Source organism: Thunnus maccoyii, chromosome 13, assembly GCF_910596095.1.
Source record: "Thunnus maccoyii chromosome 13, fThuMac1.1, whole genome shotgun sequence".
Taxonomy (NCBI): domain Eukaryota; kingdom Metazoa; phylum Chordata; class Actinopteri; order Scombriformes; family Scombridae; genus Thunnus; species Thunnus maccoyii.
This window is the reverse complement of record NC_056545.1, coordinates 8,762,210-8,780,698: the sequence shown is the minus strand read 5'-3', so window position 1 is coordinate 8,780,698 and position 18,489 is coordinate 8,762,210. Positions and strand designations below refer to the sequence as shown.

Sequence of the window (18,489 nt, the reverse complement as noted above, 5' to 3'; positions counted from 1 at the left end):
TTATTGACAGGGACGTGGCAACATAAGAAAACAAACCAACATCTCTCATCAGATTCAAATGTTCACAGACAAAAAAAAAAAAAATACAGAATGTGAAAAAACAAAACATGTTTTAACTTTTCCACATGTTCTCAGATCTCAGCGGTTAGTACAGCGTTCATATTTTACTCAAAGGAAACGATGATGACGGTCGTGAAAATGAGACCCCGGTTGTAACAAACTGGGATTATCCTTTAAGACAGTATTGGAAACATTTACCACAGAGGTTATCTGACAGCAGAGAGACGCAGCACAGCAGTCGAGTCCTGATTGAAACATCCATGGAAAACGTCCCCCCCCCATCCGACCTCTCAGTCTTTATAAAATCAATGCAGAGAGTCCAGAGGTCAGAGGTCAGAGGTCGGGGACGGGAGAGTCGGAGCTCTGCAGTCTTTTGAGTGCAGTCTGTTCTTTCAGTCTCATCGTCCACAGTGACGTTTTTTGTTTTGTTTTGTTGTTTTATGACGACGACGACGAACACACGAGGAACCACAGACCGGAGGCAGCAGGCTTTACACTTACAGCATGTTTAAAAACAAAAAAAAACAGAGGTGAGAGGAGTACTTCACACACTGAAAAGGCACCATGGATGGGAAGGACTTTGTCATCTTTGATCTTCTGTGGATGAACTGGTTTGGTTTATCGATAAATCACTTTTTAAAAAAAACAAAAAAAACTACAAGAAAAAGCTGATTTATACAAAGAAACCTGAACAATGAATCATCTCCGCATGAACATCAAAAACCCTTTTTTGACAATGAATGAATAAAAACCAGACAGTTGGATTAATTATCTTTGAAAATAAACCAGTTTTGAAGTGAACATCATAAAGGATAAGTTCTGTATTAAAGGCTAAATTCACTCAAATCACACAAAACCAAACTGTATATTTTCTCTCCTTCCTCTAACGGTTTCCAGCCATGACGAGATCGTTTTGGTTTGATTCGCGCACATGTTTTAGAGTCATTTGTTGTGCTCACAGCTTTGAAAAAAATGACATTTAACAGGTCATAACATCAACAAAAACATTCTTATTCTGATTAATTGACCACATATTTGAAATCTACAGTTGCTTTCACACCTGTCCTGTGTTTTTTGGGGGGTAATTTTAGATGTTTTAGTCTCATTGAGTCGTTTCAGATGATTCATTTTATTTCATTTATTTTTTATCTAGACAGCTGCTGGGCTGTAATATTTTATATGACTGTATGAGGAATTTCATTCATTATTTACACTGCAGAGTTTTCACATGTTTCTGTTTTACGTTGTTTGTCTTTACTTGTTGTTGTTGTTGTTGTTGTTGTCTTGGCCAGGAGAAAAAATATATTATAATATATAAATACATATATTTAGCCAACACTGCTTATAAGATCACTTCTTTGACCATTTAACAAATTTAACAGTAGTGTAGCTTTTGAATTCAAGCTTAACTCACTTGTCTTCAGTCATAAAATCGTGTTTGTTTTGTTTTCACATCACAAACGAACGACACCAAAGTTTACAAGCAGACCGCGACCCTCCTTTTCAGGTGTTTGGATCGGTCCGGTTGTTTAGTTTGATTGACAACTTTCACAGCGGCGTAAATTAACAAAACTAAACGGGAAAAATGCATCGGAGTCGGTTTAAATCAAACAGGTTAGTTGTGAAAGCAACCCAAACACAAGTCACACAAGTCGACTCCACAAAACATCCTCAACAAAAACGGGTCGACATTTAGACCACATGTCCATGAGAACAGACAACAATTACTGTCTAATGATGAAAATAGTCCCTGTATGAACTCAAGCTTGAGTGAAATCTGCATGGCTTGATACCGCTGAGGGGAAGTGAGAAAATTGGAATGAATTGAACCTTTAAAATGTTTTTTTTTAAGCTTATTTGTTTGAGAAAATAAGCTGAAACTTCACTATTTGGTTCATTTTTTGAGAACAGATTCAATAAAAGCAAAAAAAACCCCAAAAATGTCTAAACTTGATGGAGAAATGTTGGGACATTTAAACACTGTGGGACAGTTACACTTATTATTCAGTTCATTATTGTTGCTCTCAACATCAGGAGTGATTAAAATCATATTTAACAGCCGGGACAAACTCTGGATAACAGATTTTCACAACCTGATGAGACTTTGGTGTCTTGTTTCAAATATCATTCTACTTTGTCCGAAAAAAATAACCACAGAAAGAACATGACAGCGACTTGTACATTCAGAGGTATTTCACTTTAATAGCTTAAAATCAGAGGCCATTTTTCTTTGAGGAAGCCGTTGACTGCAACAGAACCGGCTGACCAGTTTTCCAGCTTCAGTCTCTGTCTGACGCAGGATTTGACCCACAAAAGCTTCAGTTACTCTCGTCGGTGCTTCAACGTGACTTTAACGCAGCTCGTGACGGATCTGGATCTGCGTTGTTACGACAGTAATCAGTTCCACCATTTTGTAATGAATGTAAGTATATTTCGGGGGCCCAGACGAGGGAAGAGAAGGCGTGCGACGAAGGTCCGCCGCTGGAGTTAAACCGCAGACGTTGCGGTTATGTTGCATGCATCTTAACCAGTAGACTAGCAGTTTTCTTGCACACATGTGTTGCTCCCAGCAGCTAAATCCCAGCAGGTAATGGGGGTAAATTTTAGGATAATTTGTGACCTTTAATTAAATCTGCAGTGTGGAGCCTTTGTCTCCCCCGTCTGGCAGTAAGAGTGAATAGTAGTTACCTGGTTGTAACTCCAGGTCCCCGTCGCTACTGTTGCAGCTTTAAAACGGTGGATAAATTGTTTTCTGCATCACACAACCCCCGTGAAATGACTCCTTTAACTGTTAGAATTTGATCCGTTCGGTCCGATAACATTTGGAAAGTCTTGAGGAGCCACATGATTAAATTATTTTATCCCTCAAGTTAACTGAGGGCACCCTTCAGCTCTGGCAACGGTGATCGGCTGAATCAGCATCGTGTGAACTCGTTTGGCTTGAATGTAACAATTGTTCATTTATATGTAAAAAGTTCCCACACTCCAGCTTTCATGTTGTCGCATTTTGTTAACAATTTGTCCCCTCAAATTAAGTTCAGGTAGAGCATCGTTATCATACCTGCATCGTGGGAGGAGATATATATCTGGAGTCTCTACAAACGCTACAAACTCATCAGGACAAAAGATGAACAACTGTGTTAGAAAATATCTGGTTCTTTAGTAAAAAATCGAAGATACAAGACTGTGGATGTTAAGATGTTAACTACAGCTCCCAAGATGCATTTCAGCAAGAAACAGCCAATCACAGAGCTTAAAATTCGGTCACGTGTGTCGCTAAGGGAAGGTGGGAAACTGATTTTACAATCTGCAGAGTGAATTTTTCATTTTTCTGGGTCACTTTTGAGTGAATTCAGCAACTATGGAGACACATTTGTCACAAACGTCAGTCTGTACTCTCACAGCTTCCTCCTTATGTGCTGTAGTTTTGATATTTTAAAGGTTTTATGTTCAGATTTCAAGTGTTTGTTTAAGTGAGATTAACTCTCTCAGCAGAATCAACAGTCCTTCAAAGAGCAAAACCTTTTCTAAATCTAAATTCTAACTGTTTTATTGATATTAATTCTCATTTTCTTGTTGTGTCACTGTCTGAAATATGGCTAACAAAAATACTTACAACTTATAATCAGAGCTTAAAAGTTTCTGGATTCATTTTCTTTCAGTCTCTTAACAGTCACATCCCCGAACTGACAAGAGTAACTGGAGCCGCTCGGACGTAATCAGTCGATTGTCTCAAGAAATCCATGACGAAGAAATAAAAAATAATTGTTATTGATATAAAAATATCAGCAGATGTCGACAGCTTCATTGTGTCTGAGCAAACAAAAACAAAACAAAAACTACACTTTTAAAAGAATTAAAAGAGCTGGAGTGAAGTTGGTCACAGCAGAATGGATGGTGGATAAAGAAAAGAGGTCATGAGCTGAAAGTCACTGGTTTGATTCCCTGGACAAAGTGGGTAAAGAGATGGCGGAACGCTCAGTCCTCCCTTATAACCACTGTCACGGTGCCCTCGAGCAAGGCACTTTTACAGCAGGCGATTGTTCCGGCGGAGATGCTCGCAGCAGCTCCCGCTTCAGTAACAATGGACGAAAAGTGAAAGCAAAGCCTTCCCTGGACAACAAACAGTAAAATAAACACAACAACAACAACAAAAAAAAAAATCTACTCATTTTCTGTCCGTCCTCGTCTCCTGGTTTGGAACGCGTCCGATATTTCACACTTTTCTTTTAAATAACATTAAACATTATGGCTATGCTGAAAATATACATTCTGACATTTAGAGATAGTACTATTTTAAAAATACAAATGTGCAAAAGTTGTAAACAAATGAGATCCTGTGTGTGTGTGTGTGTGTGTGTGTGTGTGTGTGTGTGTGTGTGTGTGTGTGTGTCACAGCCTGGTGGGCTCCTCGTCGCTGTCGCTGCAGTTACCACAGCAGTCCTGTAAAAAGAGACAAAGAGTCACTGTCAACGTTTCAGTTTCACTCCTTGATTCTTTAAAGGAAAACCCGTCAATAACATTCCTCCCATTCATTCTGACCATTAAAGGACACATTTCCAGGTCTGTGTTTATATTCTGGGGCTCTACTGGAATATCTTTGCATGATTTCCAGTTAAAAACTCCTTATTTATCTTCTACTGGTCCTTTATGCAGCCCCTCAGTTCAGCCTCTGTCTGAAACAGGCTGTTTTAGCTCCTGTCTCTTTAAGGCCCGCCTCCTGATGAGCCCGCTCTGTTCTGATTGGTCAGCTTCAGGAAGCTTCCTCCAGCTCCGGAGGCTACGTAAACAAACTATAGTAGCAGAATTTCACTTCTTTTTTTCAAATACATCCGTACATGTTGGAGCTGAATCAGATCCAAAATATCGGAAAACGCAAACTGAACAGAACAGAAGAGTCATTGAAGGCATCAGTGTCAGACGCAGGATGCTTTTTTCAGAGATAAATCTCCCCGAAACTCCCCCCTGGCAGCTAAAGAGCAAAATATTGCCCTCAGGAGATGGTGGAGACCAAAAATAGAGCTAAAAAGAGTAAACTAATGTCTCTCTGTGTCTGCTGGATGTTTAATGTTTGCTTTGTAAGTTGATTATATCAATGTTGTGTTTACAGCTTGTAGCACTGTCAGCAAAGAGCCCAAAAAATAAATTAATGGAGGTTTAATGGCAGGTTTAATTAATATTGTATTTTGTGTGTGTTTATCTTGTTCTGTTTTTGTGAGTTTGCTGTATGAAAAATATAGAAAAATTTGTGTCGGGTATGATTTTTCCACAAAAATAAATTAAATTACAGATGTAGCACAGTAACAGGATGATAATGGTTGTGAGACTGACTCCACCAACCTGTCTGCCGAACAGCCGCTGCAGGAGTCCCTGTTTGGGGGGAGGAGACGGTTGTCCTCTCCAGTCCAGGTCAGGAGGAACCGTCCCGTCCTGGTAGAAAACATTCAGCTCGGTGAAACACTCGGTGTCGATCATCTGCGGGAGAAAAGACCAAACTTCAGTCACACAGAGAGAGACTTCAACCTCCAAATAATAATAATAATAATGATAAACTTTATTTATACAGCACTTCTCAAAACAACGTTACAAAGTGATTTACATGGTTAAAACATTAAAGTATTACAATTAGGCAGTAAAATCAGACAATTAAAATAAAATGAAACTGAATAAATCAAAAATAAAAACAACAGTAGTAATAAAACAGATTCAGACATGTTGGAAATAAAACTGTGCAGTATTTAATTAAATTAAGGTCATTTTTGTTTGAGAAGTGATTTAAAAGTTTAAATGTCTGCTTCTGTAGTTATTATTATTATTAATACATTTTTAAAAAGATACATTTTGATTGCAAAAAGGATTCAAATGTGATTTTAATTGGACTTTATGGGCTGTAAACAGTTTTTATCTGAATGATGTCTGCTGGTTGGTGTCTTTGGTCTTAATGGATTTTAAAGTGAGCAGAAGCGACTCGAGCCGCAACTAATAATTATTTTCATTATCAATTAATCTGCAGATTATTGATCTTGATTAATTGTTTATAGTTTTGTCTGTAAGACATCAGAAAAAGAGCCCAGAGTGACGTCTTCAAATGTCTTGTTTTGTCTGATCAAAAGTCAAAAACCCAGGATGTTTTAGACTTGATGTTAAGATTTTAATAATTACTTTTAACGCTCTTTTAACAGCGATTCTTGAGTTTTTATTTTCTGTGAACTGTACTTTATTTCAGTTTTTATTTCTTTTACATTTTCTCTTGCTTTTCTTACACTAGAATTTGTTTTATTTGTCTTAAATATAATGATTTTATATTTTAATTTGCTTCCATATGTGAAGCACTTTGTAACTGGGGTTTTAAATAAGGATTATTATGATAAAAATTCAAAGATTTTATTGTTTACTGTCATATATAACAGAAAAAGCTTAAAATCCTCAAATTTGAGGAGCTGCAACCTGAAAATATTTGGCATTTCTGCTCAAAAAAAAAAAGAGACTAAAACAATAAATCGATTATCAAAAGAGTTGTGGATCGTTGCAGCTCTAAGAGCAACAACAGTTTATTCTTACGGCACACATGTGTATACAGTATCTGTTCATGTGTTCATGAATCCGTGTTTCTCACCTCGTTCTGCCAGGGAATGGAGACGCTGCCTGTGGACACTTTGCTGTAGAAAGACTCGTCTTTCGGCTCCAGCTCTACTCCTTTCACTGTGGAGAACTGCTCGATGTCCAGCACGTCTTTACAGTAGATGGCCTGCGGCTGCAACACACAAACACACAAACCACGACTTCAGCATGTTTACATTTCTGCTGCTTAGCAAACACTCGAAGAAGAGACTTTACAAGAAGAGTGTCTCTGAGAAAAACCCCTCAAACAAAACTTCTATTTGTTTAGATACAGATTTAAACTCCCTCTGCAGCTACATAGTTACACTGAGGGGAATCCGTCCTATACTGAGACTGTGCAGGTTAATTATGCGTTACGAACCTCAGTAACATTATTATTAATCTGATTAATTATTTCCTCTTCCTGTGAAGAAGATGTTTCCAGCTCCTTATTTAGAGGAACACTCTGACATTTTGTGAAATTTGCTTGTTTGTTTTTTCGCTGGAAGATTTATTCATTGATGTTATTAGCTACACCTGTGCTAGCATTGATGTTATTAGCTACACTTGTGCTAACAATAACGTTATTATCTACACCTGTGCTAGTATTCATGTTATTATCTACACCTGTGCTAACGCTAATGTTATTAGCTACACCTGCGCTATCATTGATTTTATTAGAAACACCTGTGCTAACGCTAATTTAATTAGTTACACCTGTGCTATCATTAATGTTATCTACACCTGTGCTAACACTAATGTTATTAGCTACACCTGTGCTAACGCTAATGTTATTAGCTACACCTGTGCTATCATTGTGGTTATTAGCTACACCTGTGCTAACGCTAATGTTATTAGCTACACCTGTGCTATCATTGTGGTTATTAGCTACACCTGTGCTAACGCTAATGTTATTAGCTACACCTGTGCTAATGCTAATGTTATTATCTACACCTGTGCTATCATTAATGTTATCTACACCTGTGCTATCATTGTGGTTATTAGCTACACCTGTGCTAACACTAATGTTATTAGCTACACCTGTGCTAATGCTAATATTATTATCTACACCTGTGCTATCATTGATGCTATAAGTTACACCTGTACTTTGATGACAAGTCAAAATGTCTGCTGTAAAATAGGTTTGAAGCCTCAATACATAAGTTAACTTGTTTTTAAACCACAGTGTCTCGTTCTCTACTTCTAAATGTTAAATAAACAAGATAAAACATGTAAATAAAACAGTTTCAGAGTTATTGGAAGGTGTATTTTCTTCTCTTTCGATGGAGCTAGGCTAGCAATTTCTATTTCTGTTTCCAGTCTTTGTTGGATAATGACATCCTGGACACATCTCAGTACACAGAGATGAAACTGATATCAGTCTTGTCATCGCTGATTTATGTTTCTGCTTTTTTCTGTGTTATTTTCTCACCAAGTTTCCAGTTTTTCTGCAGCACAAATATTCCTGAGATCAGTTTTTGTGAACTTGATGTCTGAGATCATATCCTGTGGACTTACATCAGGGATGAAAGGCGCCTCCAGCATGCCGGCCTCCAGGCGTTTGAAGTTGATGGAGCGGAAGATGGGATGGGCTTTGACCTCTGAGGCTCCACCTCCCTGACAGCCCAGCCTCTCTGCAGGATCTTTGGCCAGCAGCTGGGGGGTTAAAAATCATTAAAAACAACAGGAGATGCAGAAGAAGACACAAGGAAGAAGAAAAAGCAGGTGTTCAGGTGCGTTTATATGACACAATAGGGTTGCTTGTTGCCTCAGCCTCCAAAACTGAATTAGAGGAGAGCGCTCTGCATGTTTCCCTGCTGAAGGTGCATCCACAGCCAGTCAACATTTTTATACAGTAAGTCCCTTTAAACGCTGAGATAAATCATTGGAATATGTTAAAATATGCAGTTTGAGCAGATGGGAGCTACAGACCAAAACAAATGCGAGACAAATGTACTTGTCAGGACAAAAAAACAGCTCATATATCCACTCACCATTTTACAGAGGGCCTTGGCGTCCTCGGAGAACACGCTGGAGTATTCCTCCTTCACCTCCTTCACCAGCTGCTCCACTTCCTCCCTCTTGATCTTCTTCTTCCTCTGCTGGAAGGGCGACTGACCCTCGATCATCTCATACAGCAAGCAGCCCAGCGCCCACCAGTCGGGGCTGAAGGTGTAGCGCTCGTTTTTCACCACCTCCGGAGCTGGAGGAGAGGAGAGGAGAGGAGACGGGTGAGTGTAAAACAGAATCTAAAACCTTCTCAAAACAATGCTAGAGCGTGACGTTTCTCCCACTTATCCAAACTCCCACCGCAGCTGAGAATTAACTGTTGTTGATAGAGGTCAAAGGTCACTTACCCATGTATCCTACTGTTCCCACACGGCCCTTGATGGTCTGTCCTTCCGGTACATGAACTGCTAAACCCAGATCTGATATCCTGATGTGGCCTAAAGACACAAACACATATAAAAAATGTCTCTAAGATGTAAGAAAAAGCAAAGAGTCTTTCACATTTTTTCAGTATCAGCATCTAACCAGTAAGATCGGCATTAAAGTCCACCTCCACTCAAAAATGTGTTGTTTTTCTACTTATTGTTCCTTTATTTGGATGTTTGATGAGCTCACTGAAAATCTGAGTTTAAGGTTTGTACCTACAATCAGGATTTGTGACATCACAACTAGTTTGGAGCCAATCCTGGTCCAGTATTCAACTTACACAAGTGTTAATGGAAACTTGAAGCCTTCAGCGCACAAACACATCTTCTATTGAAATGAACAACATTTACATATCCGTAGATTCTGGGTTTTTTATGAGAGAGGGGTAGATGCCATTTTAAGGGTTTTAAAGGGGTAATTAAACCATATCAGACACACATTATTGTTCCAAGCAGATTATTGTCTTAATAACCGTGTCTGAAGGGGATCTTTAAGTTTTTAAGTCTAATTCTACTTATAAGTTCTGGTTCTTATCACCAACAACTGTGTTTTCAGCAGATTTGTTTTAAATGAGGAGTATTAATATCTTCATATTCTCTTTAGTCAATAAAAAAAAAAAATAGAAGAGTGAAATGAAAAAAGAGGGAAAAAATTTAGAAAAGAAAGAAAGACAGAAACAAAGCAGGAAAGATAGAAAACAGAACAGTAAAGGAACAAAAAGCAAAATAAAATAAAATCAGAACAAATAAAGACACCAGATAAAATATACAGGGAGAGCGGACAAAATATAAAATACCACATAACTACCCAAACTGAACAGATGGGTTTTCAGCTGCTTAAAGAAAGAAAAGACATTTTTGAGTGGAGGCGACTCGCACTGAGAGTTTTAAAGGTAAAACATGTGTAACAAGTGTAGCTGGGTGGGAAAACGTGACTGTAGCTATTAACGCCACCAGATGGCACTGATACACATTTAACGGAGTAATGGATACCTACAAACTGTAAGATGTTGTACGCTGATGTTTCTGTATTTGTTGGATGTTGACAGACATGCAGACAGTTTATAGAGCGTAGTCGTGTGGGGAACCTGAGGTCAGTAGATGAGTCAGTGTGTCTTTTAGTTCACACATTCATTGTAGATTCACAACTGTGAATGTTTGACTGTTAATTGTGACTTTGTGGTCTCTGTGTGTTATAGGGATGAGCCTCTATAGTTATTTTTGCACTCTTTTGTACTAGCCTACATGTTTCTGCAGTATTTGGCAGTGGGTGATTTAACACCAGCAGTTCATGGTTATTGATACTACGACTGTAGAGAAGACAGTGAAGAGCCTTGGTGTCTCACCTTAAGCCACTAGAAAAAGTTTAAGTGTTACAGCGGATAGAGGAGAGTCCTGCAATTACAGCAGAAAACCTTCTGCTTGTTTTATTTTAAAGCTTTTATTATTATTATTTTTTTTAATCTTAGCTGAACACCAAATTTTCCTGTTCAGAATAAAGACCCCAAAGAGATATTTCTGTGTCTTGTGCCGGTTTAATTTTCACCATCACAACACAACAATGTGTTTTTGGACTCCCCTTTTTAAAAAATAATCACTTAAATGTTTTGCAGTTTTGTTGCAGCTATGTGTCTTTCTCTGTTCATACATAACAGATTATATTTTGTATTATTTCCAACCATGTTCTGTTCAACTGTATCTTCACTAAACAAGTGGCTTTATCAGCTGGTCTTGAGGGAAAAGGTTTTTAATTTTATGTCATCACATCAGCTCAAAACAGTAATTGCTTTCTTGCATGTTTCTGGGATTTTAATCACTTTTTAATGAGGTTTCATTATTGTGTGTTATTAAAACTCTTCAGCACAATGATGCCAGAGGTGAGTTTCCTCTGCAGAAAGCTTTTGGGTTCAGCTGGAGTCAGAGCGCCCTCTGGTGGCTCACAGCAGGAAATGATCTCAAACAAACTCCTGAGTCTTTTACAGCCAGAAGCTTCTCAAAGCTCTGTATTCAATCCAGAAGAAAAGCTTTACAGTCTTTCATTCTGCATAATTATAATATGTAAAGAATGTAATATTGATCTGGAAGATTCATCTGCTGCTATTTGACTGTTCTGTGTGTTATTTGGCCATTTTGTTACTGTTTGTTTTGTATTGTTGTTTATTGCTTGTTGTCAATTTGAGCCTGGTTACGCAATTTGATTTAGAGTGACAATAAAGTTTTAGGTAAATGTTTTTCGATCAGATATTGTATATGATGCATAATATCTTCAAAATACATCATGAAAAGGACGTTTAAGTCTGAATACATGTTGGGCTGCAAGAAACAATTACTTTCTTGATTAATCAATGAATCTTTTGGTCTATAAAATATCAGAAAATTGTGAAAGACGCCTAAAGTAACGTCTTCAGATGTCTTGTTTTATCTTGACCAACAGTCAAAACCCAAAGATATTCAGTTTTCTACCATAGAAGACTAAAAAAAAACTATATTTACTTCTGACAATTTTGCCTAAAAAATTACTTAAACAATCAACAAAACTCTTGCAGATTAATTGTCTAATTGTTGCAGCTCTAAATATATAAAATATAAATATACAGAAATCATCACAGACTTTTTCAGTGACTTATTATAATTTAAACAATGAATAAATAACAATTAATAAGATTCTATGTTCCATAAATTGCAACTTAATTAAACCTGCATTGACTAATGTTTTTGTCTACTAGTTTTCAGCAGGAACAAGTAGTGAACACAACACACATGTGACATATGTTGAACTTGTTAGCAAACAGTTGTTTATTTCCACATCCAGCAGTTACGGAGCAACATTATCATTCATGTGGAGTCGTGTTTCTGTCCACCTGGTGAATGTAAGTCCAATATTCACTCTCTTTTAGCTCTGTTTTTACTCTCTACCAACTCCTGAGGGAAATATCTGGCTCTTTAGCTGCTAAATGCTCCACTATGTTCACCAGCTAGTCTACAGCTAACTGTGTCTGTTTGCTGTTTGGTGCTGAGCAGGTAGTGTACAGTAGCTTTTTACAGCTTTTACTCTGAAAACAGCTGCCTGCTGCAGCCAAAAATGATGCTATGAGAGCGCTGTGAGTGCATATAAGCTTCAGATAAACTTCTGAATACATTTTCGCACAGAAGCAGAACTGTGGACTTAGCAGGAACTAGTGATAAAACTGTCTTTCATAGAAAAGTTGGGACTTTCTCTTTAAACTACTCACCGTGGTCGTCCAGCAGGATGTTCTCTGGTTTCAGGTCCCTGTGTGACGGAGAACGAGAGTGACGGTGAGCGAGAGAAAGAAGAGGAACATGTCTGTCTGGCGAGGTTCGAGCGTCCTCTCACCTGTAGACGATGCGTTCTCGGTGCAGATCCTCCAGACCGCAGCAGATCTCCGCAGAGTAAAAGACGGCTCTCTTCTCGTCGAAACCCGCCTCGCCCATGTGATAGATGTGAAACTTCAGGTCTCCTCCGTTCATGAGGGTCAACACAAGGCAGAGGGCGTCCTTCGTCTCGTAGGCGTACGCTAAACTCACCTGCGTACAGAGGAGCGGCATGTGTTAATGATGTAAGCTGCAGGTCAATATTTAACAACAACAACCTTATGTTAATCACTGTCTGGTTCCAGCCTCCCAAATATGAGGATTTGCTGCTTTTTCTCTGTTTTATATTTATGTGAATTGAATCTTTATGTATTAATGTGTTTCTGGGATCTTTTGATGGACATTTACAACTATTTTATTGAAGACGACGACGATGCTGTTGCCTGCACGTCCCCACAACTAAAAACACAACCTGCTGCCAAAACTTAAAAGACATTAAGATCTTTTAAATAAAGTTGTGTGTTTTGACATCGAAGCCATGTTAAGCCCCGAGGGACTCGTCAGGCCTGGGAGCACCGACGAGCCAGCTGACCAGAGTCCAAATCAAATAAGCTGAACGAAGATCATCTGGCAGAGAATCAAACCAAACCGGAGTCCGAACAAACCTCTTTGTTGTCTTTTAATTACAGCAGTTGTTAATGTCGCAGACATCACGTCCGACTGACGCACAAAGAGAGAAAGATGAGAGGGAAATATAAAAAAAAAAAACTTAATAAATGCTATGATTGGCTGTTTTTGGAGGAAAGAAAAGCCACCTGAAAGGAACAATCACATCTTCTGAAACATTCATGTTAAGGAATAAATCTGGTGATAATCTACATTTCTCCTCTTGTCAACAATTCCCATAAAAAGACCAAAAATAGTCCACAACAAATACACTATTTCCTGTGGTGTTGTTTTTTTTTTTGTAGGATTTGTTATCAATAGGAAAAGTAAAAAATGACCAATTAATCTGCTGATTATTATGTTAATTAATAGATTAATCATTTTGTTTAAAAAAGATTTTATGATTTATTTATGACACAGAAAAGCAAATATTTGGCATTTCTGCTAAACAAAAATCACCAAAACGATTGTTCTATTATCAGAGTAGTTGCTGATTAATTTTCTAGCGATTGATTAATCGATAGCGCTCTGTTTGACTCACATCTGTTTCCATAAACAAACATCACGTCTGTAGGTTTCGGCGCAGGATGCCGACACTGTTACGTAATGCTGACGGAATAATTGGTGCGCGTGTTGCAGACCGCTGGTTTGAGGTCAGCAGAGAAAAACAGGTGCACGTCCTGTATCACTGCTGCATGAACAGAAAGAGGCTTACAGTACACATGACACACATGCATGTATGTTCTGTCCTAAAGCATGTCTCTAAAGATATGTAAATGTTATGTGTGTCACTTTTATCAACTCATGTAATGTTTTTGTCTTTTTTTTTTGAGGTTTTTTTTCCTGCTTGTTCGTAGAAGATTGCGCAACTGAACTGCAGGAAAACAAACAAAAGGAGAAGTTGAAGTAGTTCCTGCAATATCATCATTAATCTGACATTTTTATTTTCTAGAAATTGCTGTCGTTTCCTTTTAACGTTTTTTCATTGCGTAAAAAACAAAATTATCTGCATAAAAACAGGTGGACGGAGGCAACAACGTTCCAGGAATTTTGGAACCAGAGGAACTAAAACAGGAACTAAAAGTCCCCGTTTGTGTTTCCACTGCATCTGGAGAAGCATGTAAATTATGATGCAAGTTGGACTGATGACGTGTATAAAGAATGAGTATTAACATATGAGGAAACGACGACAACGCAGTCTTTATGGTGTTCTTTACTGCTGATGACTCTGATGTTTGAGTTATAGATGTAATGAATGAATGAAAAGGAGAAATACAGAGAAATTAAAAGGAGTGTTTGATGGTTATTTATTTCTGATTTAGAACATAACCGCCATGAAACAATCTTTATAATGAGAGAAATAGTTTTATTTCTCTCATTCACTCACTGTTCTCTCTACCATCACTCCCTCTCTCTCTTTCATTCAGTTCTTCGTTTGCTCGTGCTCTCAACTCGTTTGCAGTCTCTCTTCTCTTTTTCTCTCTCTATTGTTCAAAACAAGGCGGCCATGAAACAATCAGGAAATAAAGGTCAGGTCGTTTCTGTTCTTCTCTGGCTTTGTTTTAAAAACAAGTCAGGAAGTCGACAGCAAAGTGTTTCCACTGCAAGAACATTTCGAGGAGCTCAAGGACGAAACCTGCGCTTCCACTGAAGGAACTTAATTTAGTTTCTGAAGGTGCTAAAAAAGTTCCCGTTTGAAACCATCGTACAGACATCACAGCTGCTTCAACGTGTGCCATGCTTCATTCATAAAACAAGGAAGTACTCTAGTATCAATATCAGAACCAGGGGAGGACATAGTCTTTGTTTCAACTTCATGATTTCTTTTTAAAAAGTATTGAGAGAGTAGTGAGTGAATGAAGAGGGAGGGAGCGGCGGTAGAGAAAACAAAGCGAGAGAATGAGAGAAATAAAATTTTCTGATAGTTTCATGTTAATAAAGTGTATTTTCCTTGTATGTGATCACATGTTTGGACGATAAAGCTGATTCTGATAGAACACAGAGTTGTAGCCATGACGGTAGACGATGCTTCAGATGTGGATGTTGCTGCGAAGAAGCTACAAATACTAAAACGTGGATGTTTCACACACACACATCTTCATCCGGCAGCGCAGAAGATCTAAACAATCGACTAAAATGTAAAAATAACGACTAAATGTGAAATATGGTCACAGTCTCCCCTCCTGTTCCTGAGTTATGGTGTTGAATAATGGCCAGGACATTATGATGTCACGGTGAAGTTGACCTTTGACCTTTTGGATATAAAATGTCATCACTTCATCATTTTATCCTATTAGACATTTGTGTGAAACTTTGTCATAATTAGCGTATGAACTCTTGGCCAAAAACACGTTTTGTAAGGTCAAAGTGACCTTGACCTGTGACCTTTGTAATAATAATAATAATAATAATAATAATGATAAACTTTATTTATATAGCACTTTTCTTAATGTTAAGTGCTTTATAAAAAGAAAAAGCATATATCAAACATTTCCAAAAGCTTTTTACAAAGAGAAAAGTTTTAAGAAGAGATTTAAAAGAAGTGAATTAGTTTGTTTGACCATCAAATTCTCATCAGTTCATCCTCGAGTCCGAGTGGTCGTTTGTGTCAAATTTGAAGATATTCCCCCATGGCGTTCCTGAGTTGCGTTCAGGAGAACGGGACAGACGGACAACCTGAAGACGTAATGCCTCCAGCATCGGCTGTTACTAGCGCGGAGACATAAAAACCATCTAACTCAGCAGATGATTTATTAGTTTTCAGTCCTTTATTTCCTCCTCTGCATTTCTCCTTTTCAGTCATTCATTATTCATCATTATGTATAACTCAAAACGTCAGAGTCATGCAACAATTTTCATTACTGATTGACGAGTCGTTCTTCTGTGTCTCACCTCCAGTTGGTCCAGAATGCGGCAAACAGACTGTTAACTAATACACTAATACATCTCACCAGTGTCGACCAACCTACATTGGCTACCAATCGCTTGTAGAATTGATTTTAAAATTCTTTTAATTACCTATAAGGTGCTACATGGACTGGCCCCAACCTATATATCTGAATTACTGTGTCCCCTGACCACGGTGAGACACACTGAGGTCTGCTGATCTGTGCCGAAATCTAGGTTTAAGACCAAGGGTGACCCCCCCACCCTCTGGAGCCGTCTTCCTCTAGTAATAAAAAATGCTGAGTCAGTCAACAGTTTTAAGAAGCTCTTAAAAACTCTGTTTCTTAAGCACTTGATGATTGTTCTCTGTATTGCTTTCACTGTTTTTTATTGTTGTATCTGACTTCTGTGTAGTTATTATGCTTTTACTGTTTTTATTGATGTGATGACCCCTCCGCTCCACTAGGTGCTCCTGCGCTCCGTTTGCTGGTTTCCTTTTGTCTTGCAGCCACACCTGGGCCCGGTGCGGTCGTGACTATAAAGCTTGGCCTTCTACAGAGTTTCTCTCCTCCTCCTTCATCACGCCTCTTCCATTACGAGCGCGGCACGGCTGTTTTTGTTTTTTTTGTTTGCCAACACGCACACACACACACATCCACACATGCCTACATTACTGATTACTGACTTCCACGTTTTTCCGTTCTCATTTATTATTTTGTAAATAAACACTTATCCTAAGTTGCAAAAACTCATCTGGTTTCCCATATTTTGTCGCAGCCTATGAGCCGGGCTGTGACATTGATGTTATGTGTTGTTACACTTTTTATTTTTATTCTATTTTATTTCTCTCTCGTTTTTATTTGCATTGTAAAGCACCTTGTAACTCTGGTTTTATAAATAAAGTTTACTTACTTACTTACTATTTTCTTGATTAACCGGCAGTCGTTTGGTTTATAAAATGCCAGAAAATTGTGAAATATGTTGATCTCTGTTTCCCAAAGATGCAAACTAAAATGTCTTATTTTGTCCACAAAGCAAAGAGATTCAGTTTACTGTCATAGAGGACTCAAGAAAATCGACGTATCATTGCAGGCTTACATGCAACAGTATAAAAAACAACAAAAAAAACCCTCTGTTGTTGATGTTTCTTCGTGTGTTAAAACTGCATTTCAAATGACACCTTGTTTTTTAATTCATCATGGGTCCAATTTGCATCATTTACCTGGAACTTTTTGGGGTTTTTTTGTTGTTTTAATGTTAACAAACGATGAGAAACGTCCTCCCCTCGTCCAACAGCAGACAAACTGTAAACAAGATACTTACTACAAATCTGCTGTTGACTTTCTCCAGGATCTGTTTCTCATTGAGCGCCATGGACTCTCCTTTCCTCTTCTTTATCCTCTTCTTCTCCAGCTTCTTGCAGGCGTACATCTTCCCTGTGGCCCGTACCTGACACGCACACACCTGGCAGGTACAGGAAAGACAAACATGTATTTATTCTGTTCACTTCTGTATGTTGTAGTGATGTTTTTTTTTAGTAAAGTAAATCACGATGTCAGCGAGCAGAGAAAGAAGTTCACATGATTAAAGAATTTCCATATCCATTCATACGTACAAACAGACGGATTAATAAAACAATACGCTCTCTGAATAAAAACAGAGACTATTTTATCGCCAATCATCTTGTGACTTCACATTTCTGAGAGCATCGGGGGCTAAAACAAGACGGGGATTGTAAATGACCTAATTCTGAGGTAAGAAACGGGACAGCGGCTCAGCACATCAAAAAGGGAGACTCGCACATGATTAAAGGACAAAATCCTCCTGGTTTTTACTAAGGCTATAGTCAACCAAAGAAAATCTTGGTCGACTAAAATCGTGATGTAATGGGACAGAGTGCATAGTAAACTCGGCAGCCACACATTTCTCTGTTCTGTATTTCTCTGTTTAGCATCTTCAGGTTATGCTAACCCATTGTTGCTAACTTTGGAACTAACCCTCTTTACTTTTCCAGCACTTGGGGAAACAACAGACGTGACTTTTTAGCATTTATTAACTGACACACTGTAGTCTGTACTGTACATTTACTGCCAGACTGACAATTTACTAACGACCTTTTCCTCTGCTCCGCTCGCATCCACCGTCACTTCTCTGCCCCTCGCTCTTTCCTACTCGCTACGCAAACATACTCCTTAACGGAGCTACGTTACCAGTGGTTTCCCAGGCAACGACAGACGTTGACTCACGTACCGGAACAGCGCTGCTCAGAGACTCCCAAACGCTATCGATTTCAAATCAAAATCAAATATTACATTTTTTTTGATCTGGTGGGGGTTCTCGTTGTGACATTATGGAGAAACACAGATTCAGTAAACGTTCAGTAAACGTTGAGTACAGTTGGACCCAACAGTCTCCGTTAGGTTGGGCGAGTTCAAAGTTGTGAAAAACACGGGGGTGTTTTGAATACACCCCCGTTGTTTTCACAGGTAATTTGTTAGTCTGTCCCTCC

General features: G+C 38.4%; 1 protein-coding gene across 4 annotated transcripts in view; it reads right to left on the bottom strand.

Annotated features, from left to right (window-relative positions):
• Positions 1–3,926: 3,926 nt before the first annotated feature.
• grk6 (G protein-coupled receptor kinase 6) overlaps positions 3,927–18,489 on the bottom strand; it is a 75,414-nt gene continuing 60,851 nt past the window's right edge. Inside the window, exons 1-10 of one of the 4 annotated variants that reach the window (XM_042430381.1) lie at positions 18,231–18,264; positions 17,304–17,444; positions 12,451–12,641; positions 12,329–12,366; positions 9,018–9,107; positions 8,655–8,863; positions 8,179–8,316; positions 6,677–6,814; positions 5,401–5,535; positions 3,927–4,503 (exon numbers count right to left, since the gene is read on the bottom strand). In XM_042430381.1, coding sequence (XP_042286315.1) covers positions 4,453–4,503; positions 5,401–5,535; positions 6,677–6,814; positions 8,179–8,316; positions 8,655–8,863; positions 9,018–9,107; positions 12,329–12,366; positions 12,451–12,641; positions 17,304–17,411 — 1,098 coding nt within the window. In that variant the 5' untranslated portion in view covers positions 17,412–17,444; positions 18,231–18,264 and the 3' untranslated portion in view covers positions 3,927–4,452. Of the gene's footprint in view, positions 4,504–5,400; positions 5,536–6,676; positions 6,815–8,178; positions 8,317–8,654; positions 8,864–9,017; positions 9,108–12,328; positions 12,367–12,450; positions 12,642–17,303; positions 17,445–18,080; positions 18,131–18,230; positions 18,265–18,489 lie in introns of those variants that run through there. The other 3 variants (XM_042430380.1, XM_042430379.1, XM_042430378.1) reach the window with 3 other exon arrangements.